Raw genomic sequence first — 27,835 nt, 5'->3', positions numbered from 1 at the left:
TTCCAATGGACGAACACACGTCTTTAAATTACATATTTGGTTCATGGGGTAGCAATACTATTATTTTTATTTTATAAGTAAAACAGTTTAAGATATATATATTAATGCAGTATAAGCAAGTTGAATTAGTTTGAATAATTTCACCGGGCAATCTTCTTTCTTCTTTAGGTTTAGGATTCATCATCAACAAGGTATTTTGTATTCAAATATGTTCCTGTATAAATATAAAGTCATTCTTTCTCTTCAATGGACACTTGTCTAAAATTAAAACAAATAGAAAAGACAATGCTGTGCGAGTTTAAATACATCTACCCCTATGATCCTGTTATTCATGTCTTTTATTTCCCCGACAAGGTTCGAATTTTGTAGCTCAACCATTATATTTTCGATAAAATTCTTTATCATTTTAATGATAAATTATACCTTTCCTATAACAAAATTCATACTTCAAGAGATTGATTGAAAACAGTTCAAGATTTTGAATAAATTTGACCACAGTCTTTTCAAGCAAATTTATGTTATTTAATTTTCCGTTCAGGTCCGAGTTTTCACACCCCAACGATATTTTTCATATCTTTTTTTTTAATTTTATCCTTATACTGAATTTTTAGTTTCACAAAATCTAAAGTTGAAAGATAACCATTCAATATTAAAAAAGTTATTGAAGTTAGAATTAGTCCGAACATAGATTTTCAGGTCCCTTCAGGTCTTTTCATTTCTCCCTTCAGGTCCAACTTTTGGCATCAAAATTTAGTTTTTAATTTAAAAAAAATAAATTTTAATGAAATGTGGATATTGACAATTAATAAAATTCCAACTTGAAGAAATTCCATCCAATAATAAAAAAGTTATTGCAATTTGAATAATTTTAGTTGTATATTTTCAGGTCTTTTCAGGTCCTTTCAGGTCTTTTCAGGTCCACTTTCAGTTCTTTAGTCCCGTTAAAGCATACAACTATGTATGTTTAAGTTGGAACACATATAAGACCATACAATCTGTTGTTCTCAGTACAGCTTATTTTATTTTTTTTGGACGGCACAAATATTTATTTCGGAAACATATTCAGTAGATCACCGTGTTTTACTTTGTTTTTAAAATCTCCTTAAATGTAAACAAAAAAATGTGACCAACATCAGATATTTGTCAGTCACGCTACATTTTACATTTGTATTGTGATACCAATAGAGTAAATTATAATTTAGTGTTCTCTACATCAAAGGATTTGGAAATACATATACAAGGTTCACTTGGACATTAATGCTTAAATCACAGGGACTCGGTAACAGGTGTCAGACCACCAATTATAAATCCCTATCTGTTCAACCAAATTTTGCAATTTTCACAGCTTTCTAAAATTTTTACCTTAAGTTTAACTTCATAGAAACCAGGTATATCCTGAATTGTACATGTTTCAGCTTTCTACATGCCAATTTTCAGCATACCTTTAAAGCCTTCTAACAAAATAACTGACCTTTAAATAGAAGTACTCCAAAACAAAAACCTGGTTTTCTGGAAATCTAAAATTAGCATACTATGGAGCGCATTAATCCTCAATTTTTAATGCAAACTCATAGACAAATAAATTTTGGCTCAAAATGATCTAGATATATTTATCTTTCACCAAAAGTTTCATTTCTGCAAATTTGTTTGTTAGTTTAAGTAAACAAGGACATCAATAGCACTATTTTGTGTCAGAGTAGGTCTACTTTTACACTGACACCTAACAGCAGATTAAAATTTTGTTAATCAATGTTTTTTATATTTTTTTTTAGTATTTCCTGTCTATTTGTGTTACTTTATTAACGTATTTGACGATGTCATCGATATTTCTTTGTTTTCTAGCAATGTGCACTTTACTATCCAGATCCGTATACTAAAAAAAAACCTAAAAATCTGCTAACCGAGTCCCTGTGGCTAAAATGGCACTGTTTCCACTACACAATTTACTAATATTTTTTTTTATAATTAATAATTAGACCAAATTGACATAAGACACGAAGCTGGTATAAGCATAGAAAGTCCAGACATAAGCTCTGATCACATTCTTTTTATTTTTAAAGATTGTAATTTTGATTTGCGGAGTAGATCTTCACAATAAAAATGCTGAATGGTTTTCATAGATTATAGTGCTTTCTCTGGAATTTTCTCTATCTTTTTTGTATCAACCTCCCCACCAAAGTGTCAAACATGAAACTAGTGGGTAGGAATACAAGTTAGACATTATAAAAGAATAATAAATTGTTAACATTTCAAGTTTAGTCAGGTGTTTACCTATTCTTTTTAACACATTTAATTGTTTGGTTGCTTTTTTACATATTATAGAGACATGTTCATTGAAATTTAGATTATAACCTATTGTCACACCTAGAAGTTTAACGTTATGTACACATTCAATTTCATTACCTCCTGGTTTTAACTTTAGGTTTTCGTCTTTATTCATTTTACTTACAGCTTTGCTTGAAATTTTTCTGGATCATCTTTCATTTTATCTATTGAGAACCAGTTTTATATAATTTTTTTCTTTTTTTTACTGTCATCTTCTTAAGTTTTAAACAATTTATCCTAATCTATGTCTGCGTATGAAAGGGTTTTGTCATCTGCGTAATTACGGAGTTCACTTTTATGAATCAAATATTAAATGTCACTTAAAAAATATTAAATAATGTCAGCCCTAATATTGACCCTTGTGGCACCCCTTTAAACGGTGTTTGCCAATAGCTTGAATTTGTAACAACTTTAACACACTGTTTTCTTTTAGTTAATTGTTTTCCAAAAGTTTAAGAGATGAGGGGGAAATGCCATAGGATTTTAATTTTAGTAGGAGGAGGTCATGGGGTAGGCAGTCAACAGCCTTGGACAAGTCCATTAATATAGCTGCTTCATATTTAATCTGATTTAAAGCCTTTTTCCAATCTTCAATTATTTTTAATAAAGCGCTTTGGCATCCATATCCTTTATGCTGACAAAAAAATGTGAAAAAAATTAATCAAAATATTCCACAAGTTGATTTTCTATAGACCTCTCAAATTTTTTTGAAATCATGGGCAATATTACAATTAATAAAGATATTCCATCAAAATCCAGGCAAGTAATTTATTTTCTGAATCATGAATTTCATAAAACTTACATTGTATATATACATTTTGCACCTACATGTAGGTCCTGCCATGCCTTAAAACTTTTCTAGGTTCGAACAGTTTGTCTGTACTCATCATAGATTTTTTGGGGTAAAACCAGTCATATTTTAAAATTCCTTCAGGTGAACCTAAAAGACATGATGAAATTATATTTTTTTATTGTAATAATACACTACAATAATAATTTGAAGGCAGGAATTTCATTGGCTCATGTAAATACCAGAACAGAAAGTATGGAACAGAGATAGGTTTACTGTTATCATATGACACAGAGATAGGTTTACTGTTATCATATGACATAGAGATAGGTTTACTGTTATCATATGACACAGAGATAGATTTACTGTTATCATATGACACAGAGATAGGTTTACTGTTATCTTATGACACAGAGGTAGGTTTAATGTTATCATATGACACAGAGATAGGTTTACTGTTACAATGTATCATATGACACAGAGATAGGTTTACTGTTATCATATGACACAGAGATAGGTTTAATGTTATATCATTGTAAGTAAATATAAAAAAGAAGATGTGGTATTATTGCCAATAAGACAACTATCCACAAAAGACCAAAATGACACAAACATTAACAACTATAGATAACCGTACGGCCTTCAACAATGAGCAAAGCCCATACCGCATAGTCAGCTTTAAAAGGCCCTGATAAGACAATGTTAAACAATTCAAATGAGAAAACTAATGGCCTTATTTATGTAAAAAAAAAAAAAGTAAAAACAAATATGACCAAACGACAACCACTGAATTACAGGCTCCTGACTAAAGACAGGCACATACATAAATAATGTGGCGGGGTTAAAACCATAAATTAACGAAATAAATAAAGCATGTTCTCAGGTCTCAGGATCTGTATAATGATCAGATTGATTTTAAATTGAAAAAGATTATGTTTTTTTGAATCAATAAACTTTATAACATGACTAAAGAAATGTTCTAATAACAAACCTTATATTCTTGCTACAGGAAAATTTAGTTACACAATAATGAGTTTGTAATCCAGAAAACACATGATGGCACAACAATACAATTCTCAACAACAAGGACAACTATTATGGACCAGACAAGTTGAAATTGCCAGCACAGCAGAACAAAATGCTCCTGAATTTGATATCAACACAGGTGACTGAGTGCAGAATTTTGTTAAAAGCTATCAATTTGAACAAAATACATATTTATCTGCAAATCAATGTATCAAAGGACCTGTGAAGGGTTAAAATTGACCGTAAGATTTTGACATTTTTTCAATCAGGCCACAATACTACAAATTTCATGTAGAAATAGAAATATATTACTATTGACAAAAAATAACTTTATTTTGGCACATCATATTAGTATTGGCAAAATATTGTCTCACTAAGTACCAGTATGCATTATTCGCTCTAATAAACATCAGTTTTTATCAAATTTTTAAAACTCTTAAAACTTTCAAGCATAAATTACTTTGGCGGCCAATGAAAAAACAGAAAGTTTTAGTGTTTTGGGATTCAGTATATTCATTTGAAACTATAAATATTAACAAATTCATGCATGCTACAAATAGATAAAACAAACTAGACTATATTTGGTATCTGCAAAGGTTGAGATTTACAGAGCAAATAGTGAAATGGTTGAAGAAGTTGGAGGATGAAACCTGTTTGTTGATGGATTTTACTTATTGATGCGTTAACAGTTGAACTGGCTTTATTCATATATACTAAAAATGATGTTAGATTTGATATTTTTTTAGAGATAACAAGACAACATTGGAAAATTCAAGATGGAATTACGAACTGCAGGAACAAACAATGTATGAAAAAGTTTTCCCTGATAGAAAGAATACACCATTGTAGAAGGTAAAGTTTCGACACGTTGAGCAGAGAACCAGTGGCGGATCCAGAATTTTTGTTTAAGTGGTGGCTCACTGACTGCCTAAGATGGGGCCTGCTTAGGTTGCGCTTCAGTTATTCCCTATATAACCAACCAAAATATTCCCACAACACCCCCTGGGCCATCCCTCTAAATCTGCCTCTGAGCATTACAGAATGAGTTTTATTTCTTCATATCAGAAATACATTTTTAGACGAATATAGAATTAGACAATATCCATATTACCATATTTTTTTTCAGAGATACTTATTTTTACAAATTGTGTAACATTTCAAGCACTAGGTAAATGACAAACTGTAGGAACATTTGTTATTAGTTAATAATCTGCATGTGTATTTATTTGTGCTTATTTTGTTTTCATAAAATTAAATTATAATAACAATTTTGATTGTTATCAAATGATTACAATAAAGCTTTCATAAACCTTGTCTGCTACTAAACAAACATGTTTATACAATTATATAAATTAAGCAATAACAACAACAATAGAAAGTCAAATGGTTCAAGCCATCTCGAGCCATTATTGTTTCCTTGGTCTTTTACTTCAAATTCGAATTCTTTATTAATTAACTTTGAGCCTTATGTGTTATTACAATAAACTGTTTCTTAATTTAAAAGAGAAATGTATATATTTTCCTAAGTTACAAAGCTGTTTTGTGTTTTCACCTGACAATAATTCTATTAGTTTAAAAGTTGATGGACTAAACTAGTAATATTTTTTTCCCAAATCAGTAAATTTACTACATTGAAGGATAAAATGAAATTTATTTTCCGTTTTTCCTAAATCACAAAAAAAAACCAATTTCTTTCATTTCTATTGGTACCAACATAACGTCCAGTTTCAATACAAAGGTTATGTAAAGACAAACAAATCCTTGTTTTACATAAATGGAAACTACAGGAATGAGTTTTTGTAAATAAAATTGCAAAACTACATTTGTGCCACTAGACGTTAAACAACCAACAATCAATCAATCAATCAAAACTACATTTGTTACCACATACTTATATAATCTACACTTTGCTGAAGAATCTAATAAAAATTGTAACTCTTGGTTAGCTTGATCAAACAAATTCTGTCTTATCAAAGGTAAATATGAGCTGTCTACATTAAACAACCGCTGATTATCCCACAAAAATATTCATACCAAGACTATATATTAATCTTTTTATCATATGTTGCCCAATTCATACATTTTGAACAATTTAACACAAGATTTATAACAAGGCCTAAATATACAGTTTTCTCTAATTTTTGCGCTATTTTCCCATTTCTTGACCGGTATGAGAAAAATGTTTCTCCTCACAAGTGAAAAATCTATTCTTAGCAATTGATTGGTTGAATTTTAATTGTAACGTTAAACTTTCTTCTGAATTTTCCTATTGTGGTGTCATGAAAAAAGGAGACCATGCCTGATGACGTCACATAAAAAGTACACAACTTTCTTCAAATCTTTGAAACTGAAGTATAAAAATCATTAGAGAAACAGAATCCACCACTTTAACTTGTGTATTACTAAATTTCTCCACTTTCAGCAGTTAAATTTTAATTATTTAAAAAGCTCGGCAAGCCTTGCATTTTTAATATCAAAATTTAACTGTCTCAAGCAGAGAAATATCATAACACACTTGTTGCAGTTATTAAATCTATTTGTCACTAATTAAAGTACTCTATTATTACTCTCATACTGCAGTGGATATCTACCTAATTTCAAATAAACCATCACATTTGAGTTTTTTTTTTTTTTACACTTAATAACATTTAAACATAATGATAATGTAGTTCTCCTCATACTGAACATAGCTTTTCTTCCTCAATGTTCTGCACAATGTTTCTGTGTATTAAGAAATTTACAATTATAGGGTATTAACTATTATGTTGCTCTTTTATTTGCATTTTAAAAGTTCAGGCTATTGATAATTTTTAAAATACTTTTTTAAAAGCCATACATCATTTTTAGCATAAATGTGTATACTAAATAGGGAATAATATGTAAAACAGAGAGTTTATATATACAAGAGGACAGTGAAAAGTAAAATCACAAAAATACTGAACTCAGAGGAAAATCAATTTGGAAAGTCCATAATCACATGGCAAAATCAAAAAACAAAACGCATCAAAAACGAATGGACAAGAACTGTCATATTCCTGACTTGGTACAGGCATTTTCAAATGTAGAAAATGGTGGATTAAACCTGGTTCTATAGCGCTAACCCTCTCACTTTAATAACAGTCTCATCAAATTCCGCTACATTTACATGATGACATAGTCACAAAAGATTCACATCAAAGTCTTTATTTTTCATGCAACGTTCATGGCAGAAATTATTTCATGCCGAACGTGAACTGATGTCTATTTCACACTTTTTCCATGCAAGCACCCCCTTTACCACCTTCACATGTAATTAGCTGAAAGTGGTTCTATAAAAAGATGATTTATTTTACAATATGAACATTTTTTAGATGCGGTGACATATTCTGTAAAGAATGTGTGAGTTACCTGAGAAGACTAAATAGATTGGCACATCCAGACCCAGAGGGAAAGGCATATAAAGTAATTTTTGTTATTTTTAAGAAAGGACAGAAAACCGTACGACACATAAAACATATATGTGTATGTTCCGGACCATATGAGTATTTGGACCATACGCATATGGTCATGACCATATGGGTATATACTCATATGGTCCGACCATACGCGTATGGTCTGGGTAATTAACACTCTAGTACATTTTACTTTTAATACTTCTAAACTCTTCATATGATATGACCGTTCATCAAAAAGACAATATCATATAGGTAATTTTATTATTATATTATAATAAAAAGATAAGCTAAATAAAAATTAGAAGTTTCACCTAGTTAATTTTACTTACTAGTCAAATCTATAATAAATACATTTTATACTTATTGTTATTACGAGTGAATGACAATATTTTGACTTAAAAAATATATTCCAGAAATTTCTAAATGAACAGAACAACATTACATAATTAAGAAGTTACTGGAAAGTAACATAGTGTATGTAAGTGGTTTGTGAAGATGATGTATTCCAGTCAAGTTACGATATTTGAGATCTTGAGCTTCTTTTAAAAAACACCGTAGACATATGGGAATGGCCCAAAACCTCGGTTTCACTGTACGCAGAGCAACAAAAAGGCTAGCTTTTCATTCGCAAACAAAAGGTGTAAATGAAAAGGATCATGCACAACTTGCAAATGCAAAATAAAACACTATGATACCGTATGAAAGTAAATGTCATCTAAGCCTTCATGTAAGAATGTAATTAACAATGAAAACTAACTATGGCATCAATATTAAGTTTTCACGTAGTATTTGTATTATAAAAATAATACATTGTCATGTTACCATCATTTTTTTATAATAAAGTTTTTGTATTATTGAAACTTTAATAATGTAATTTAAAACAAAATATACCTATATGGTCCAAATACTCATATGGTCTTGCCCGTTAATGACCAAACGAGTATTATACTCATATGGTCCGACCATACGCATAAGGTCGGACCATACGCGTATGGTCGGACCATATGAGTATACGCATATGGTCATGACCATACGCGTATGGTCCAAATATTCATATGGTCCGGAACATGTACATAGATGTTATAGACTATGAACTGCAATATGAAAAGAGTTTTTTCTTTAGGAAGTCTATTAAAAAAATATAAAAAGATAAATAGCATCTTAATAATATGAAAATGCATGTCAATTTATGCTTCTGTTTTGATTAAAGTTTTTATGCTGTGTATAAAATATCATGTGGACTTATTGTGCACCCTATTGAACCTTTCCATAGATTCACCTGCAAGTTACCTGTCCATTTAAACTTTTTGCAGTTCTATTGTCCCATCTAACAAATACAACAGGTATTGTTCTCTGTATAGTTTATTCACTCAGACCTTTAAATTTCTTCTAACTGAAATCTATCACTCATTGATTAATCCACCTGAGTAAAAAGTTTATCTGCTAAACTGGTAGAAATTACATTTTACTATTAGTATTAAAACTGTATATGCGTTTGAATGTAGTATATTTTCAAACTGTTGAATGTAAACACTGATTCAAACATTTAATAAAAGTTGATTTCTGAAAAAAATCAACATTATTCCTATTTCCAAAAAAAATTGATAAAAAAAACCTAAAAATGCAATGAAATGGTGATTTTTATATATGAAGGCCTTCTTAAAAGTATTCTATAACTAAACATAAACTAAAAGATGCAAATTTTCATACGAACAATACTTTTTTTTTTTAAAACAAACTTTTTATGGTTAAATTGTTAGATTGAAAAAAATATAATAGATATTTAATAAACATGAAATCACAGGCATTTTTTTTTCATGTGAAACAAGTAATTTCTATCAGTTTAGCAGGTAAACTTTTTACTCTGGTAGATTAATCAATGAGTGATAGATTTCTCTTAGAAGAAATTTAAAGGTCCTGGTGAATAAACTATACAGAGAACAATACCTGTTGTATTTGTTAAATGGGACAATAGAACTGCCAAAAGTTTAAATGGACAGGTAACTTTCAGGTGAATCTATGGAAAGGTTCAATAGGGTGCACAATAACTTAATTAAATACATTAGAAATCTTTAATGTTTTACATATGTTCAGCTTACATAGTTTTTGGGTGAAACTTTCATTTGTATTTACCTGACCTGTTATTTCGTGCTTTAATTAATATTTATATAAGCAATCTACTGCAATACTATTTGTACTTATTCCTGGAATTAGGTTTGTAAGAAATGTTTTGATGAAGGTAAAGACTCGGAAGGACAGAAAAGACGGTTGACAGAATATTTTTTTGCCTTGAGAAGACGGGGGCAAGAAAACGCTATTGTGTCAGAGAATGGAAAGGTACGAGGGACATGGAGAAATAGGTAAAATTCTGCTGTTCTCTGTTATATAGTCAGGTTGTTGTCTCTTTGACACATTCCCTATTTCCATTCTCAATTTTAAAGATTAACCTTAATTTTTTAGATTCATGTCTTATTTTGTTTGAATCTTAATGTACTTTTGCTTGAATTAGGGAGTTATGAGAGCTTTTTAATGGATATACATGTATATGTTTCAATGTGCTTTATTAATTTCAATAGAATTAGATAAAGATTTTAATGAAACAAATACAGATACAGAAGTTTCTACTATACAGCTCAATTTAGCATACCTGCCAACTGTCACTATTTGCAGGGGATTTACCCCATGGAGGCTCCGAAATTGAAATTTAAAAAAATCAATTATGTCCAAAATTTTAATAAAACAATTAATTTTACAATGAATTGAGGTTTATAAAAGTATGAAGTCAAAAGCAAAAAAACAACATTACACTGTATTTGAAGGTCCCCTTGAAGTTTTTTTAGGAGTTTTTTTTGGCAGCCATCTTGCACGCAAAACCCCCATGGGCATTTTGAAAACTTGGCAGGTATGATTTTGTTAAATGTCAAAATTGGAAAGTTAAAACATGAAAAATAAAAAATTCAGTTTGAGCAAAAATACTCAATTAAATGAAGTAAAGACAAAAAGTATAATTTGACTCAAACTTGCAAACATTGACTTCTGGCACATATATTGGGTACTAGCATCATTAAGTCATACTAAATTACTGAAATCTTCACTATTTTAGCATTTTAGTTATTTATAGTATTCAGATAGTCATAATCAAAATGCACAAATTTGAAAAATTTGAGCCTTAATACTAGGTGTGTTTGTATATATGCCTGAGGAATCCTATTGTTACCCATAGGTACCTTTGGTTTGATTTTTATGCCCCAACTACGATAGTAGAGGGGCATTATGTTTTCTGGTCTGTGCCTCTGTTCTTTCGTTCTGTTCGTTGGTTCGTTCCTCCCTCTGTGCGTCCGTTCGCCTCAGGTTAAAGTTTTTGGTCATGGTAGTTTTTGAAGAAGTTGAAGTCCAATCAACTTGAAACTTAGTACACATGTTCCCCATGCCATGATCTTTCTAATTTTAATGTCAGTCAAATTATAGTTGTGACCCCAACTTCATGGTCCACTGAACAAAGAAAATGATAGTGCGAAGTTCAGGTTAAAGTTTTTGGTCAAGGTAGTTTTTGATGAAGTTAAAGTTACATCAACTTGAAACTTAGTACACATTTTCCCTATGATATGATCTTTCTAATTATTATTCCAAATTATAATTTTGACCCCAAATTCACGGTCCACTGAATATAGAAAATGATAGTGCGAGTGGGGCAAGAACGTGTACTATGGACACATTCTTGTTTATGTATAGAATATCAAACCATAGGTACCGATGGGTAACCATAGGCCGCCTCAGGGGTATATTCAAACACACCCAATATCATCATGTTTTTTCTAGTTCCTCGCTTATAAAAAAGATTGAATATCTGCTGTTATTCAAACTTATTATTTTGTTCTTTTATAAAGGAAAGGTAACTTTTTCATTTGTCAAGAGTTTGTTTATTTGAGTTGTACACAGATCTTTTATATCTTGACAAATATGTTTCCATTGAAAAAAGTACTGAGAATAAGTTGATATTGCAGGTTGGATGTAGAAAAAGAAGTAAGACGATTGCTAAATGGCTTCAAAGAGAGTATCGGATCATCAGAAATGAAAAGAACCATACATGAAATGACTAATATTGTATCTACACCAGCATGGCAGAAATCTGCTTTTTGGTTGGTAGGTATAGATGGGTAAATGGATGACACTGCTATCTTACGAAAGGATAGGGAGTTACATCAATCGATAATGCAATAACTTTCACAAGTGTGAGAGTTGAATATTTCTATAAGATGACAACTTTTGAATATTTTTTTTCCACAATCATTGTTGTTTTAAGTCTCATAAGCATCTAATCTATATTTGTTTTACACTTTTTATGCCCCACCTACAATAGTAGAGGGGCATTATGTTTTCTGGTCTGTGCATCTGTTTGCTTGTCCGTCAGTTCGTTTGCTTGTCGGTCTGTCCCGCTTCAGGTTAAAGTTTTTGGTCAAGGTAGTTTTTGATGAAGTTGAAGTCCAATCAACTTGAAACTTAGTACAAATGTTCCCTATGATATGATCTTTCTAATTTTTTGTGCCTTGTTATATTTTTTACCCATTTTCACGGTCCATTGAACATGGAAAACGATAATGTGAGTGGGGCATCCGTGTACTTTGGACACATTCTTGTTTAAGGATAAGTTACATTTTAGGGTTGATAAAGCTATTTGAATTCTTTGAAAATAAAAATTTAACATTTGTACGAGACTATTATCTTTTTTCAAACCTAGTTAATGCTCTATATTATTACTCTGTATGTGTGCAACAAATTGTCAATTCTTTGTGTCGGTTGGTCATTTGCCAAATTCAATGACATCATAAAATGAAGGAATAAAATAAAAACAAACAAAAACACAAATTTTAATTAGATAAAATAAACATTTATTTCAGATTGTTGAAGAAAATGTGATTCAATGCCAAAATTGTATCTCCGTTGGGATAAAATTGCTACCCCCCAAAAAACAATTAAAGTAATATTTAGTCTTGATGTTAATTTGATAATTTAATAAAAACTTGGCAAAATTTTCTAAATGATATCATGATGATTTTTTTCAGCAAGAAAACATGGCAAATCAATGCCAAAAATGTCAACAGAAATTTAACTTGGTTCGCAATAAACATAATTGTAAATTATGTGGCCGGGCTGTATGTAAATCTTGTTCCTTTAAAGATGTCATATTATATCTACCTGATGATGAGGACACTAAAGAACCTAGACTGGCAGTCATTAAAGTTATAGGTGTAAGTGTTGTTTCATTGTTATGATAAAGACAGTCAACAGTGGGTAATGATGTTGAGGCTAAATTGCCATTTCAACTATTTTACAGTTAATTTAAAAAAATTTAACTTTCAACTTGACTTCTATTTATGCTGTTGCATAAAGGTTTCGTTCTTTATATTTTCCAAAGGCTGATATCATTTGTGTGTGTCATTAAGTACACATTTTCAATAGTTTGAGAAACAACACAAAACATATCTTAGAAGCAGCATCAGGTCAACTTGTTATAGTATTTTAGTATGATAGTAAAGGACTTATAAGTTGGTATATTTTTGCTCAGGTCACTTTGTAGTTTGGTGTATAAGTCATGCAATATAGTAACAGGTTGGTAAAGGTCCAAGATTGGGTTTCTTACACTTGCATCCAGTTCCATTATTGTGGTATATGCCATGAGTGATTTACTAGGCTGTTTGTACATGTAGATATCATGAGAAATATTGGTTTCATTACGTTAGGAAAAACAGGTCTATAAAATGAGTTATATCTAAATGTAGAATGTAAGCTTGGTATTTTTGCAGAGTCAACAATAGAATTGAGAATTGAAATGGAGAATGTGTCAAAGAGACAAAAACCCGACCATATACCAGACAACAGTAGAAGGTCACTAATAGGTTTTCAATGCAGCGAGAAATTCCTGCACCAGGAGTGTCCTTCAGCTGGCCCGTAAATAAATATATATACTAGTTCAGTGATAATGAATTCCGTACTAAACTCCAAATTATATCCAAGAAACTAAAGTTAAAAATAATACAAGACTAACAAAGGCCAGAGGCTCCTGATATAGGACAGGTGCTAAAATGTGGTGGGGTTAAATATATTCATGATGTCTCAACCCTTCCCCTATACCTCTAGCCAATGTAGAAAAGTAATCGTATAACAAAAGGTACATTAAGATTCAGTTCAAGACAAGTCCAAGTCTGATGTCAGAAGATGTAACCAAAGAAAATAAACAAAATGACAATAATACATATATAACAACAGACTACTAGCAGTTAACTGACATGCCAGCTCCAAACTTCAATTACAATGATTGAAAGATTATGTCTTCATCATATGAATATCAGGTACAATCCTTTCTGTTAGGGGTTTAGTATCATACCAGCATAACATATATGAGAAGAATACAACTCCAAGTTGACACCAAATTTGTGTTATTCGTTTGATAGGAAAAGTTTGAGTTAAGCACTTATCTTTTAACTGGTGAATGAAAATCCAGAAGTTCATGTTTTTAAAATAATGTCAAAAGAATCCTTCTGTGTGTGTAGGGAAAACATTATATGATATTACTTGATCTTAATTCTTCATTGGTTGGAATTTAATTTTCTTGCTTTACTCTTATTTTGCTTTTTCATGCTGTCAAGAAAAAGGAGAACAAGCCTTATAGATAGAATCTTTTTTGGTAGTTCTTAGAAAAGGTAAAATTAAGATTGCCTACATATTGTCTAAACACCATGAGAGAAATTATAGATTCAACAACTGTATCTTGTGCAATAAAATTGTTCAAAATGTTAAACTAACTAAATAATTAGAATGGAACATTGTTATAAGATACTTATAACACTTTTTTCAGAAGTTTAACAATACCAATTTGTATGTTTTATTTTACCTTTTAGAGTCCCTCTGTAGAACCAGAACTTGCTTTGTATATTAGAGTTTGTGAATCCTGTTTAGAAAGGTTGAGAAATAGACAGCTGGAAATGTTAGAGAAGGAAGAAAAGATGTTAGCTAAGGGAGGTGACTCTTTAGAAATGTTACTCAAAGTACATTCTACAATGTATAGAAATGAAGTGAAGATGGAGGATCAGTTAAATGAGGTAGTTCATGAAATATTACACTATTTTGTTATTTTCCCAGTAGGAGGATTTGGAGATGTTAAGCACTTATTTTTTTCAGATCGAATTGCTAGTTCTTTAAGATGTTTTCCTGGTTAGATCATGCATTGTAGTTTTTTCAAGGCCATTTAAACCAAAAAATGTAACTTCTTTGAAAAATTGCTACACCCTAAAAAACAATAAAGTCTGTTCAATTTAAGTCATATATTGTCCTTCAGATTTTGTATTCTTTTTTATTTTAATTAAAATATTAGCTCCTCAGACTTACAGAAAACTTCCCAATTTGCAAAAATTGAAAATTTTCAAATTTTCTACATTGATAATTATAGAAAGGATTTTTGTTTATTTACAGTACCAGGTTATTGTTGAGAGTTTAGAGGATAATAGCAGAAAGCTTAACAGTAGTGGGAAAAGCAACATTCAGACAGTGGCCAAAGCACAGGTAAAGTATATAAAATATCATTCCTTTCTCTGTTATTCCTTAATTTTGTTTCCTTCTTGTTGTTCTTTTGATTTATAATTAAAAGTACTTTGTAATGATTCAATTCAATTTTTAATTTTTCCCTTATATATGTGATACTGTGGATTCATTTGTTTTTGTGCGTTCCAATTTTTGTGGACTCAGCAAAACTTGCATTTTAATGGATATTGAATTTCATTGTTTTGCTAAAGACTGCATACAAACCTATAGAAAATATGCAATTTATTGAAAATTTAAAATTGTGGTTCACCTAATCCCATGAAATCCAGGAAGATTAGTATCCAATGAATAATAATGAATATACAGTACATTCCGGGATATAGTTTAGGTATTGATGCATCAGAAATTATCTGTTTTTGCTATATTTTATGCAAAATATGTCTTCTCTATTGAAATTGTAATGATACTTAACCAACCCTTGACTGTATGAGTTTCCATTTTAGGAAGATTTAGCTGATTACTTGGCTCAATATGTTCTTAACATTCAAAGAATGAAAAAGTTACACCCAGAATCCAATACTCAAGCCATCCTGTTTAGGAATTGTCTGAAGGTAATTTACCAATTAGTTATTTTGTTAAATGAACAGCAATGAAAACATAAACAATTATAATATTGGAAATGTTTAATATCTAATAAATGATTTAATTTGATTTAGGAAACACTTGATGTTTTAGACCATTTTCCTTAAACGGATAGTAGCTACGATTTTCATTAAAAATACTTTTTAAATCTTTATGCCGGATTTTGTACAAAAATTTTAATAAAAATGATTAAAACAACTACTGGTTACTTTCCATTTATCATTTAGAAGCTTAATGTTTAACACCTAAATTTATTTCTTGTCTATAGATAATAATTGGATGTTAACCCTTATTCATATGACCTATGTCGATTTGAACTCTTCAGTTCCCAATGCGCAATCACACATTGTGCTCTGAAGGGAAACTTGTCAAACGGGAATGTTATCGCGTAAATGGTATGTGAATTTGCAGTTTCTGCGAGAGAGAAAAAAGAGGTGCAGACAAATTATTGTAAATTAAAAATAAAAAACGGCGATGAGATTGGTAATTAAAATCACTCAAAACACCTGCGACGCAGGCTAAGTCAAACTGAAGTAGCCGACAGTTTGTGTTACTTGTTTACATTACTTAAAAATTCCAGATCATATGAAAATAATCGCAACGTGTTCAATATTGTCAAAAATATGTTAATAAATTTACGGGCAGGAATCTCACACCATAGAAGAAACTGGAAATCAACTTCCTACAATTTAGTATTATTCTTCACGTGTATCCTTCATGGAGGCCCCTATTCTACACACAAACACGTGTTTACGTTATCTGCATGGTTTGATCATACAAATGTAATAACAAGTGTATAATATCGCCATTGTTGGAGAATCTTGGGTTGGAACAATATGCCGGTTTTTGCTATATTTTTTATTTACATAATTTGATAAATGGCGTCAAATATGTACGTTTAATATAAAGTAATTATCAAATACATGAGAAAACAAAAAGCATGTGTTCATATCTATTTATATCTTGGTTAGCTCACTCCCTGTGTCGGCAAAGTTCGGGAAGTAAACCTGATGCATAATTAATGAGATGAATAGGCACGCAACACGATATGAATTACCAATTATCAACACTTCTGTAGTTTATGAAAACATTTTAGCGATCTTATTGTTTATTTATAGTCCATATCTTTGATTTTTGAAGCTTAAAAACTTGTTCATAATTTTGTCAAAATTGTAGCTACTATCCCTTGAACTCCTTAGGTTTGAGCACTCCATAAATCTCATTCTTTATTTTTGGCTATTTCTCTCTATTCTTTATATTTTTAGCCATTTATTCTGCATTTTTTCTCCAATACTTTCTATTTTTTAATCCCCATCCACACCCTAATACATTTCTACATCCATATATGGCTGTAGGATTTGATGCTTGGAAATTGGTTCATAAATTGTTTACTTTGATTTATTATGTTTGAACGAGCATAATCATTTTCATGTGATATCCTGAATTTTCTGTATTTTTCAGGGGAAATGTGACTTTTACTTTGACAATCAATTTAGATTTAAGAGTTTACAGAAAACTTTAGGGGATTCTACCCCACCAAAAATACTGGAATGTATACAGAGAACTGTGGATAAACATGTAAGTTCTAGACCTTGATGATAATATATGCTAATCAACCAAGAATACAAGAGTTCTGTAATGAAAATATTAGGAAATTCTGTTCTGTAGGCCATGATTATATTAGGAAATTATGCCCCACCAACAATATACAAATTCTGTAGACCATGACCATATAAGAAGAAACTATCCTTCAATAATACTGAAGTGTATACAAAGAATTTTAGACAAGCTGATTTTGATATAGATGGTTTGAACAGAAATGTTTCTGAATTAATGTATATACTTTTTTTTTCTCATTTTCCTCCTTTCTTTTTTCATAGAAATATTGTGCTGTAGTTCAAAAGAGGATCTGTAAGTTGATTTTGTTTTATTTGAATAAGGACTACAATATATATCAGTTAAACTATTTGTTTTCCTGTGTACATTGATTTCTACTTTTTACTTCCAGGCAATAGTGAGCACACAACTGTACATAAGGCAACTTACATATGAAACATTACATCTATGTGATAAGTATAAGCTGAGGGATAATATACCACAGAAATTAACACTAACAGACGAGGTAAAATATATGTTATATCTATGAAGAGCATATTTATGTTATTTTATAATGCTGTAAAGTAAGGAAAATTAAAATTAAATCAAGAAATATAGATTCCTACACTGCAACAAGTGGAGAAATATCTTAATACACGAGTTATAGTGTCGGAATCTTTTTCTCTGATGATTTTAATCTTTCTTTTTCAAAGATTTTCAGAAACTTGTGTTCTTTATATGAGACGTCATCAGATATGGTCCCCTTTTTTTCATGACATCACAATAGCAAAAATCAGAAGAAAACAAAACATTTTGACTTCATAATCAAATTTCAACTACCGGTAATCATTTGCCGAGAACAGATCTTTCACTAATGTGGAAAGGTTTTCTCACACCGGTCAGGAAATGTGAAAATAGCACAAAAATTAGAGAGTAGAATTTCTTGTTTAGGAAAAAAATAAGTCTGCAGGTACTGTAGATGTTATAATGAATACTATGATTTTTTTATGATTTTAAAGTTTTAACTTTTAAGTACTAACTGCAGTGCTTACAAATTTAATGAAAATCATTAGTGTAAAGATCATTTTCTCAATAAAAGGTTTATGAAAAAAAACAATTTTAGTAATCTTCATTCACTGAATACAATTTTAGCTGTATCTATAGCTCAGAAAGCTAAAGGAGTAGGTCCAGTAAGACCCCTTTTGGCCCCAAAATATGGCAGTTTTACAAAATTGTGAAAAAGTATACTTTTAGTTATTTATTGGACAGTAGAATGCTTCTGCTACATAAATATGGGCTGTTTTTGACAATACGATTTACATATCGAGTACTAGCACCATTAAGTCATGCTAAATTACTGAAATCTTCACAATTCTAGCATTTTGGTTAAATTTAAGACGGTTTCCGTGTAAAACAAAAGTGGCTGCATTCGTGCTCATCCAAAATATTTCAATGGAAGTTGTATTTGATGATAATACATAACATATATAAAGGTTGAGGATGAACACGGATGCGGCCACTTTCATTTGTGACAAAAACCATCTTTAAAGTGACATTTTTCAGCATATTTGGTAGATTTTTCATATTTGAGCTTGAATAGGAGCATTTTTAATGACTAAATTAGTTAAATTATTTCACATAAATTAATTGAATCAAATAAAATAGACATTTAAGTGTTTAAAAAGTGGTCAACAACTTTCGTCAGATGAACCCGAAATTTGAGGCCAAAATCGGTACTCCTTTCTTTCAAATATGATTGAATGTTTTGATATGAAAAATATTTTGATAATGATATTTTAAGGTGATAGTATACCAAAAATTTGAAAGTTAATAAAAAGGCCTGTATAAAAATATAGTTTGTAGAAAAGGAAACTCTTGATTGTATAGAACAAGATGGCGATGACATAGAAGATCACACAGAACAACTGCAAGAATTATTACAGTCACAACTAAAGGTTTGTTCTTAAAATCATTAGGTGCTTAAGATTCACTAAGAGGTTTGTTCTTAAAATCATTAGGTGCTTAAGATTCACTGAGAGGTTTGTTCTTAAAATCATTAGGTGCTTAAGATTCACTAAGAGGTTTGTTCTTAAAATCATTAGGTGCTTAAGATTCACTAAGAGGTTTGTTCTTAAAATCATTAGGTGCTTAAGATTCACTAAGAGGTTTGTTCTTAAATCATAAGGTGCTTAAGATTCACTAAGAGGTTTGTTCTTAAAATCATTAGGTGCTTAAGATTCACTAAAGGTTTGTTCTTAAAATCATTAGGTGCTTAAGATTCACTAAGAGGTTTGTTCTTAAAATCATTAGGTGCTTAAGATTCACTAAGAGGTTTGTTCTTAAAATCATTAGGTGCTTAAGATTCACTAAGAGGTTTGTTCTTAAAATCATTAGGTGCTTAAGATTCACTAAAGGTTTGTTCTTAAAATCATTAGGTGCTTAAGATTCACTAAGAGGTTTGTTCTTAAAATCATTAGGTGCTTAAGATTCACTAAGAGGTTTGTTCTTAAAATCATTAGGTGCTTAAGATTCACTAAGAGGTTTGTTCTTAAAATCATTAGGTGCTTAAGATTCACTAAGAGGTTTGTTCTTAAAATCATTAGGTGCTAAGATTCACTAAGAGGTTTGTTCTTAAAATCATTAGGTGCTTAAGATTCACTAAGAGGTTTGTTCTTAAAATCATTAGGTGCTTAAGATTCACTAAGAGGTTTGTTCTAAAAATCATTAGGTGCTTAAGATTCACTAAGAGGTTTGTTCTTAAAATCATTAGGTGCTTAAGATTCACTAAGAGGTTTGTTCTTAAAATCATTAGGTGCTTAAGATTCACTAAGAGGTTTGTTCTTAAAATCATTAGGTGCTTAAGATTCACTAAGAGGTTTGTTCTTAAAATCATTAGGTGCTTAAGATTCACTAAGAGGTTTGTTCTTGTGCCTAAGATTCACTAAGAGGTTTGTTCTTAAAATCATAAGGTGCTTAAGATTCACTAAGAGGTTTGTTCTTAAAATCATTAGGTGCTTAAGATTCACTAAGAGGTTTGTTCTTAAAATCATTAGGTGCTTAAGATTCACTAAGAGGTTTGTTCTTAAAATCATTAGGTGCTTAAGATTCACTAAGAGGTTTGTTCTTAAAATCATTAGGTGCTTAAGATTCACTAAGAGGTTTGTTCTTAAAATCATTAGGTGCTTAAGATTCACTAAGAGGTTTGTTCTTAAAATCATTAGGTGCTTAAGATTCACTAAGAGGTTTATTCTTTAAAATCATTAGGTGCTTAAGATTCACTAAGAGGTTTGTTCTTTAAAATCATTAGGTGCTTAAGATTCACTAAGAGGTTTGTTCTTAAAATCATTAGGTGCTTAAGATTCACTAAGAGGTTTGTTCTTAAAATCATTAGGTGCTTAAGATTCACTAAGAGGTTTGTTCTTAAAATCATTAGGTGCTTAAGATTCACTAAGAGGTTTGTTCTTAAAATCATTAGGTGCTTAAGATTCACTAAGAGGTTTGTTCTTAAAATCATTAGGTGCTTAAGATTCACTAAGAGGTTTGTTCTTAAAATCATTAGGTGCTTAAGATTCACTAAAGGTTTGTTCTTAAAATCATTAGGTGCTTAAGATTCACTAAGAGGTTTGCTCTTAAAAACATTAGGTGCTTAAGATTCACTAAAGGTTTGTTCTTAAAATCATTAGGTGCTTAAGATTCACTAAGAGGTTTGTTCTTAAAATCATTAGGTGCTTAAGATTCACTAAGAGGTTTGTTCTTAAAATCATTAGGTGCTTAAGATTCACTAAGAGGTTTGTTCTTAAAATCATTAGGTGCTTAAGATTCACTAAGAGGTTTGTTCTTAAAATCAATAGGTGCTTAAGATTCACTAAGAGGTTTGTTCTTAAAATCATTAGGTGCTTAAGATTCACTAAGAGGTTTGTTCTTAGGTGCTTAAGATTCACTAAGAGGTTTGTTCTTAAAATCATTAGGTGCTTAAGATTCACTAAGAGGTTTGTTCTTAAAATCATTAGGTGCTTAAGATTCACTAAGAGGTTTGTTCTTAAAATCATTAGGTGCTTAAGATTCACTAAGAGGTTTGTTCTTTAAAATCATTAGGTGCTTAAGATTCACTAAGAGGTTTGTTCTTAAAATCATTAGGTGCTTAAGATTCACTAAGAGGTTTGTTCTTTAAAATCATTAGGTGCTTAAGATTCACTAAGAGGTTTGTTCTTTAAAATCATTAGGTGCTTAAGATTCACTAAGAGGTTTGTTCTTAAAATCATTAGGTGCTTAAGATTCACTAAGAGGTTTGTTCTTTAAAATCATTAGGTGCTTAAGATTCACTAAGAGGTTTGTTCTTAAAATCATTAGGTGCTTAAGATTCACTAAGAGGTTTGTTCTTAAAATCATTAGGTGCTTAAGATTCACTAAGAGGTTTGTTCTTTAAAATCATTAGGTGCTTAAGATTCACTAAGAGGTTTGTTCTTTAAAATCATTAGGTGCTTAAGATTCACTTAGAGGTTTGTTCTTTAAAATCAGAAGGTGCTTAAGATTCACTAAGAGGTTTGTTCTTTAAAATCATTAGGTGCTTAAGATTCACTAAGAGGTTTGTTCTTAAAATCATTAGGTGCTTAAGATTCACTAAGAGGTTTGTTCTTTAAAATCATTAGGTGCTTTAAGATTCACTAAGAGGTTTGTTCTTAAAATCATTAGGTGCTTAAGATTCACTAAGAGGTTTGTTCTTTAAAATCATTAGGTGCTTAAGATTCACTAAGAGGTTTGTTCTTAAATCATAAGGTGCTTAAGATTCACTAAGAGGTTTGTTCTTAAAATCATTAGGTGCTTAAGATTCACTAAGAGGTTTGTTCTTAAAATCATTAGGTGCTTAAGATTCACTAAGAGGTTTGTTCTTTAAAATCATTAGGTGCTTAAGATTCACTAAGAGGTTTGTTCTTAAAATCATTAGGTGCTTAAGATTCACTAAGAGGTTTGTTCTTAAAATCATTAGGTGCTTAAGATTCACTAAGAGGTTTGTTCTTAAAATCATTAGGTGCTTAAGATTCACTAAGAGGTTTGTTCTTAAAATCATTAGGTGCTTAAGATTCACTAAGAGGTTTGTTCTTTAAAATCATTAGGTGCTTAAGATTCACTAAGAGGTTTGTTCTTAAAATCATTAGGTGCTAAAGATTCACTAAGAGGTTTGTTCTTAAAATCATTAGGTGCTTAAGATTCACTAAGAGGTTTGTTCTTAAAATCATTAGGTGCTTAAGATTCACTAAGAGGTTTGTTCTTAAAATCATTAGGTGCTTAAGATTCACTAAGAGGTTTGTTCTTAAAATCATTAGGTGCTTAAGATTCACTAAGAGGTTTGTTCTTAAATCATAAGGTGCTTAAGATTCACTAAGAGGTTTGTTCTTAAAATCATTAGGTGCTTAAGATTCACTAAGAGGTTTGTTCTTTAAAATCATTAGGTGCTTAAGATTCACTAAGAGGTTTGTTCTTAAAATCATTAGGTGCTTAAGATTCACTAAGAGGTTTGTTCTTAAAATCATTAGGTGCTTAAGATTCACTAAGAGGTTTGTTCTTTAAAATCATTAGGTGCTTAAGATTCACTAAGAGGTTTGTTCTTTAAAATCATTAGGTGCTTAAGATTCACTAAGAGGTTTGTTCTTTAAAATCATTAGGTGCTTAAGATTCACTAAGAGGTTTGTTCTTTAAAATCATTAGGTGCTTAAGATTCACTAAGAGGTTTGTTCTTTAAAATCATTAGGTGCTTTAAGATTCACTAAGAGGTTTGTTCTTAAAATCATTAGGTGCTTAAGATTCACTAAGAGGTTTGTTCTTAAAATCATTAGGTGCTTAAGATTCACTAAGAGGAAGAGGTTTGTTCTTAAAATCATTAGGTGCTTAAGATTCACTAAGAGGTTTGTTCTTAAAATCATTAGGTGCTTAAGATTCACTAAGAGGTTTGTTCTTTAAAATCATTAGGTGCTTAAGATTCACTAAGAGGTTTGTTCTTTAAAATCATTAGGTGCTTAAGATTCACTAAGAGGTTTGTTCTTTAAAATCATTAGGTGCTTAAGATTCACTAAGAGGTTTGTTCTTTAAAATCATTAGGTGCTTAAGATTCACTAAGAGGTTTGTTCTTAAAATCATTAGGTGCTTAAGATTCACTAAGAGGTTTGTTCTTTAAAATCATTAGGTGGTTTAAGATTCACTAAGAGGTTTGTTCTTAAAATCATTAGGTGCTTAAGATTCACTAAGAGGTTTGTTCTTTAAAATCATTAGGTGCTTAAGATTCACTAAGAGGTTTGTTCTTAAATCATAAGGTGCTTAAGATTCACTAAGAGGTTTGTTCTTAAAATCATTAGGTGCTTAAGATTCACTAAGAGGTTTGTTCTTAAAATCATTAGGTGCTTAAGATTCACTAAGAGGTTTGTTCTTTAAAATCATTAGGTGCTTAAGATTCACTAAGAGGTTTGTTCTTAAAATCATTAGGTGCTTAAGATTCACTAAGAGGTTTGTTCTTAAAATCATTAGGTGCTTAAGATTCACTAAGAGATTTGTTCTTTAAAATCATTAGGTGCTTAAGATTCACTAAGAGGTTTGTTCTTTAAAATCATTAGGTGCTTAAGATTCACTAAGAGGTTTGTTCTTAAAATCATTAGGTGCTTAAGATTCACTAAGACAAATTGAAAAGGAATTAGACAGAGTTTGTGCTGCTCTGTGTAGACTCAAGGAAGATATTGACATAACTTTTGAACACCAAGTGTTAATATAAAAAAAGAAGTTGTGGTATGATTGGCAATGATACAACTCTCTGCAAGACAACAAATGATACAGAAATTAACAACTATACCATAACACATAGTCAGCTATAAAAGACCCTGAGTTCACAATTGTAGCACAATAAAAACTAGAAACCGGCCTTATTAATTCAAAAAATTAAGTTTTCTGGTAAGGTTCATATCAGAAAAGATAATTGGTCCCATTTTGAAATAAAATGCAGATAATACATGCCTGAATTTGTTAATGAAAACATTAATAAAATTATCTCAGGCAAGCACCATAGCCATATACACTTAAGTTTCTTAAGGTTTGTGCTAAAAATGTTTAAGCAACTTTATTATTTTTCAGGACCACCGTCTCATTAAGCTTTCAAAAAGAACTTTAAAATGTTCAGGGTCACACCATGCTGCAGATATGTTAATTACGAGGTCAACAGACATTTTACACCAGGTCAAAGTTCAGCTTATGATGAAGTCGGCCAATAGAAGTTTCCCACAGACAAAACAAACACTTGATCAAACACTAGAAGAGCTAAAAACATTCACTTTACAGGATATTGTTAAGTTGTAGGAATAATCATAATTATCGGAAATTTGTATATTTTCCCGTTGATCTTACTGCCTAATATTTTCGAGTATCAACGTTCTGGCTGTATCACTGAAAATATGAGGCAATACATTGCGTGACATCATAATTACTGATAAACAGAATAATAGGTAGTCTCGTTTTTGATACTGACTATATCATGTTGAATATCTTAACTCACCCTAATGGGCTCGTCTAGATATTCCACATGATATATTCGATATCAAAAACTCACCTACCTATTATTCTATATGTACCTGTGGGACAGTATTTAATATTTATATTAATTCAGTTTCTAGGATTAATTCCTCATATAGAAAACTTTATTAAAGGACAATGGATGATTCTGAGATACCTCTGATTGAAATGTTTAGGCTTGCAAAATTAATTGGTGACAGCTTGTCTACAGAGGGAAAATGTGTATCAAACAAGAATTCTTAAGAATCTAACAAAGTGTTGACGTTTTTTTAAAATTTTGTCCACACAGAGAACATGTTGCTCAAACAATACTACCTTTTTTTATAAAGTGTTGCTGTTTTATAATTGTTTTCTGTCTGATGTGATAAAAATGACAATTTTTCACTAAACCTTAATTCTTTTATATTTATGTAATATTGTTATTATCGAAACAATATTTGTTGTTAAATATAAACATAAAAAACATTTTGATAAGAAATTTATGAATATATAATTTTATAGCTATCACAATGAATGTAACATTGACAATCAAAGGTTTGCATAAAATCAAATCCAATGTGTTACAAAATGTACTATTTATGGTTGTTAAAACTGGATTCCTTTTTATAACCATTTATACACTTTATAAAATAGTTGACATGTTTCATAATTATCTATGTTATAATGATTTACATTATTTAATCTAAATGTAGTTGTTACTCCAATATAATGTTGATTTTGTTAAATCATTTGTTTCATTTGTTCATCTGTTTAGAAGAAATTGTAATAAATTAATTGTTATATTTTTATTTTTTTTTATAAATTTTTACATTTTATTACTATTATTGCATTCCATGGATAAAAATAAATAAATTAATAAATGTTTACAGTTTATTCCTATGTATACTATTTGTCCATGGTGTCAAAACATTTCTGTTTGAAATTATCATGATTGTCATTTAAATTTTTTTAAATGTAAAAGCACTTAAAAAGTATATATAGATTCGTTGTCCAACCTTTACCTCCATTTCTAGTTTTACTTCTTTTTCTGTCCATTTTAATATAAATTACGGTCTTAAGATTTTTAAAGGTTTGTATATCATTGAGGTTCCCTAAATGTCTTTTAAGCAGGAAGTAAAACAAAACATTTTCAGATGCTTGTGTGTGAAGAGTAGTCATAGGATCTCTATTTCAATTACATTGGTCAACTTCAGACATATATGTTTATTTTATTTTAAAAAAAATCTATTCTGTTGGATTAGAATAAGAGAGTATTTTTAATGTATTTTCTGTATAATTATATACAAGAAAAGTTGTTCTCAGTAACATTAATTGTTATTAAACTATATATGATTTTGATATTAAGTTTTGTAATACATTTATAATAAAAACATTAACATCATTAACTTTTATCTGTGGTCTTAATTACAAAAAGCTTTTGTTATCTGTGTTGGACTATAGGGTGTATTCACTAGTAATTATTAAACCCCATGCAACAGGTTGCGGAGGGTATAGTGTTTTTGACCCGTCCGTCCGTCACAACAGAATTTCATGAAACCTTTTCAGATAATAAGGACATACTATGTAGTTGTGCATATCGAAGGGAAATTGCAAATTCATTTTTTTTTCTAGGAGTTACTCCCCTTTGAACTTATTTACTTTAATGTACTACTGCAACAGTTTGTCATCGCAACTCCTCTCAAACCACACAACTGAATTTCACGAAACCTTTTCAGATAATAAGGACATACTATGTAGTTGTGCATATCGACGGGAAATTGCGATTCAATTTTTTTTCTAGGAGTTACACCCCTTTGAACTTATTTACTTTAATGTACTACTGCAACAGTTTGTCATCGCAACTCCTCCCAAACCCCACAACAGAATTTCACGAAACCGTTTCAGATAATAAGGACATACTATGCTGTTGTGCATATCGACAGGAAATTGCGATTTAATTTTTTTTCTAGGAGTTACACCCTATGAACTTATTTACTTTAATGTACTACTGCAACAGTTTATCATTGCAACTCCTCTCAAACCACACAACTGAATTTCACGAAACCTTTTCAGATAATAAGGACATACTATGTAGTTGTGCATATCGACGGGAAATTGCGATTTAATTTTTTTTCTAGGAGTTACACCCCTTTGAACTTATTTACTTTAATGTACTACTGCAACAGTTTGTCATCGCAACTCCTCTCAAACCACACAACAGAATTTCACGAAACCTTTTCAGATAATAAGGACATACTATGTAGTTGTGCATATCGACAGGAAATTGCGATTCAATTTTTTTTCTAGGAGTTACGCCCCTTTGAACTATTTACTTTAATGTACTACTGCAACAGTTTGTCATCTCAACTCCTCTGAAACTACACAACATAATTTTATGAAACTTTGTAGATAATAAGGACATACTATGCAGATGTGCATATTGACAGAAAATTATGATGCAAATTTTTTTTCTTACACATATTTTATTTCTCCAATGACATTTTGGGGGCGTGGGGTATGTGAGCGTGCTCACTAAGGTTCTTTAATTTATCCAAGACATAAAATCCATTCAGGCAGCAGTTATTATGAATTAAATAAATTTCGTCTTTTTATAGATAAGTTTAAAAACAAAAATTACAGAAGGGAAGACATAGGTGTTGAGTTGACGTTGATGATGATGATGACAATGACCACATTAATAATGGTTTAGTGCTCTTCATAAGTCAGTTAAAATCCACCAATTTCTACATAAGTAGATGTCTGTACCAAAGTCAGGATTATGACAATTTTTATCCATTTGTTTAATGTGTGTGAGCTTTTGGTTTTGTGTTTCTGCTTTTTATTTTTCTACACCAGATGCACAATTTCGACATAAGTGTTACATAGTGTTTCAGAACAAGCAAAACTAAAAACATACAAAGCTTATAAAACAAGTGAAAAACTTTTAAACCAA

General features: G+C 30.4%; 1 protein-coding gene across 3 annotated transcripts; it reads left to right on the top strand.

Moving 5' to 3' along the window:
- Nucleotides 1-1,061: 1,061 nt before the first annotated feature.
- On the top strand, nucleotides 1,062-26,199 carry LOC134711822 (uncharacterized). Of its 3 annotated transcripts, none has more exons than XM_063572726.1 (14): nucleotides 1,062-1,186; nucleotides 4,125-4,280; nucleotides 4,888-4,993; nucleotides 7,492-7,582; nucleotides 9,790-9,935; nucleotides 11,580-11,718; nucleotides 12,639-12,824; nucleotides 14,475-14,675; nucleotides 15,046-15,135; nucleotides 15,618-15,725; nucleotides 17,218-17,334; nucleotides 17,765-17,878; nucleotides 19,209-19,307; nucleotides 24,469-26,199. In XM_063572726.1, exons 2-14 carry the CDS (start codon nucleotides 4,169-4,171, stop codon nucleotides 24,688-24,690), a joined length of 1,731 nt encoding a protein of 576 aa, XP_063428796.1. In that variant the 5' UTR covers nucleotides 1,062-1,186; nucleotides 4,125-4,168; the 3' UTR covers nucleotides 24,691-26,199. The 3 variants fall into 3 exon arrangements, with proteins under 3 accessions (XP_063428796.1, XP_063428795.1, XP_063428794.1); XM_063572725.1 differs by having other exon boundaries at nucleotides 1,081-1,279; XM_063572724.1 differs by having other exon boundaries at nucleotides 1,082-1,241.
- The last annotated feature ends 1,636 nt before the right edge of the window (nucleotides 26,200-27,835 follow it).

Source organism: Mytilus trossulus, chromosome 3, assembly GCF_036588685.1.
Source record: "Mytilus trossulus isolate FHL-02 chromosome 3, PNRI_Mtr1.1.1.hap1, whole genome shotgun sequence".
Taxonomy (NCBI): Eukaryota; Metazoa; Mollusca; class Bivalvia; order Mytilida; family Mytilidae; genus Mytilus; species Mytilus trossulus.
The sequence above is the reverse complement of the archived record's forward strand: the minus strand, read 5'-3'. Positions and strand labels throughout refer to the sequence as shown.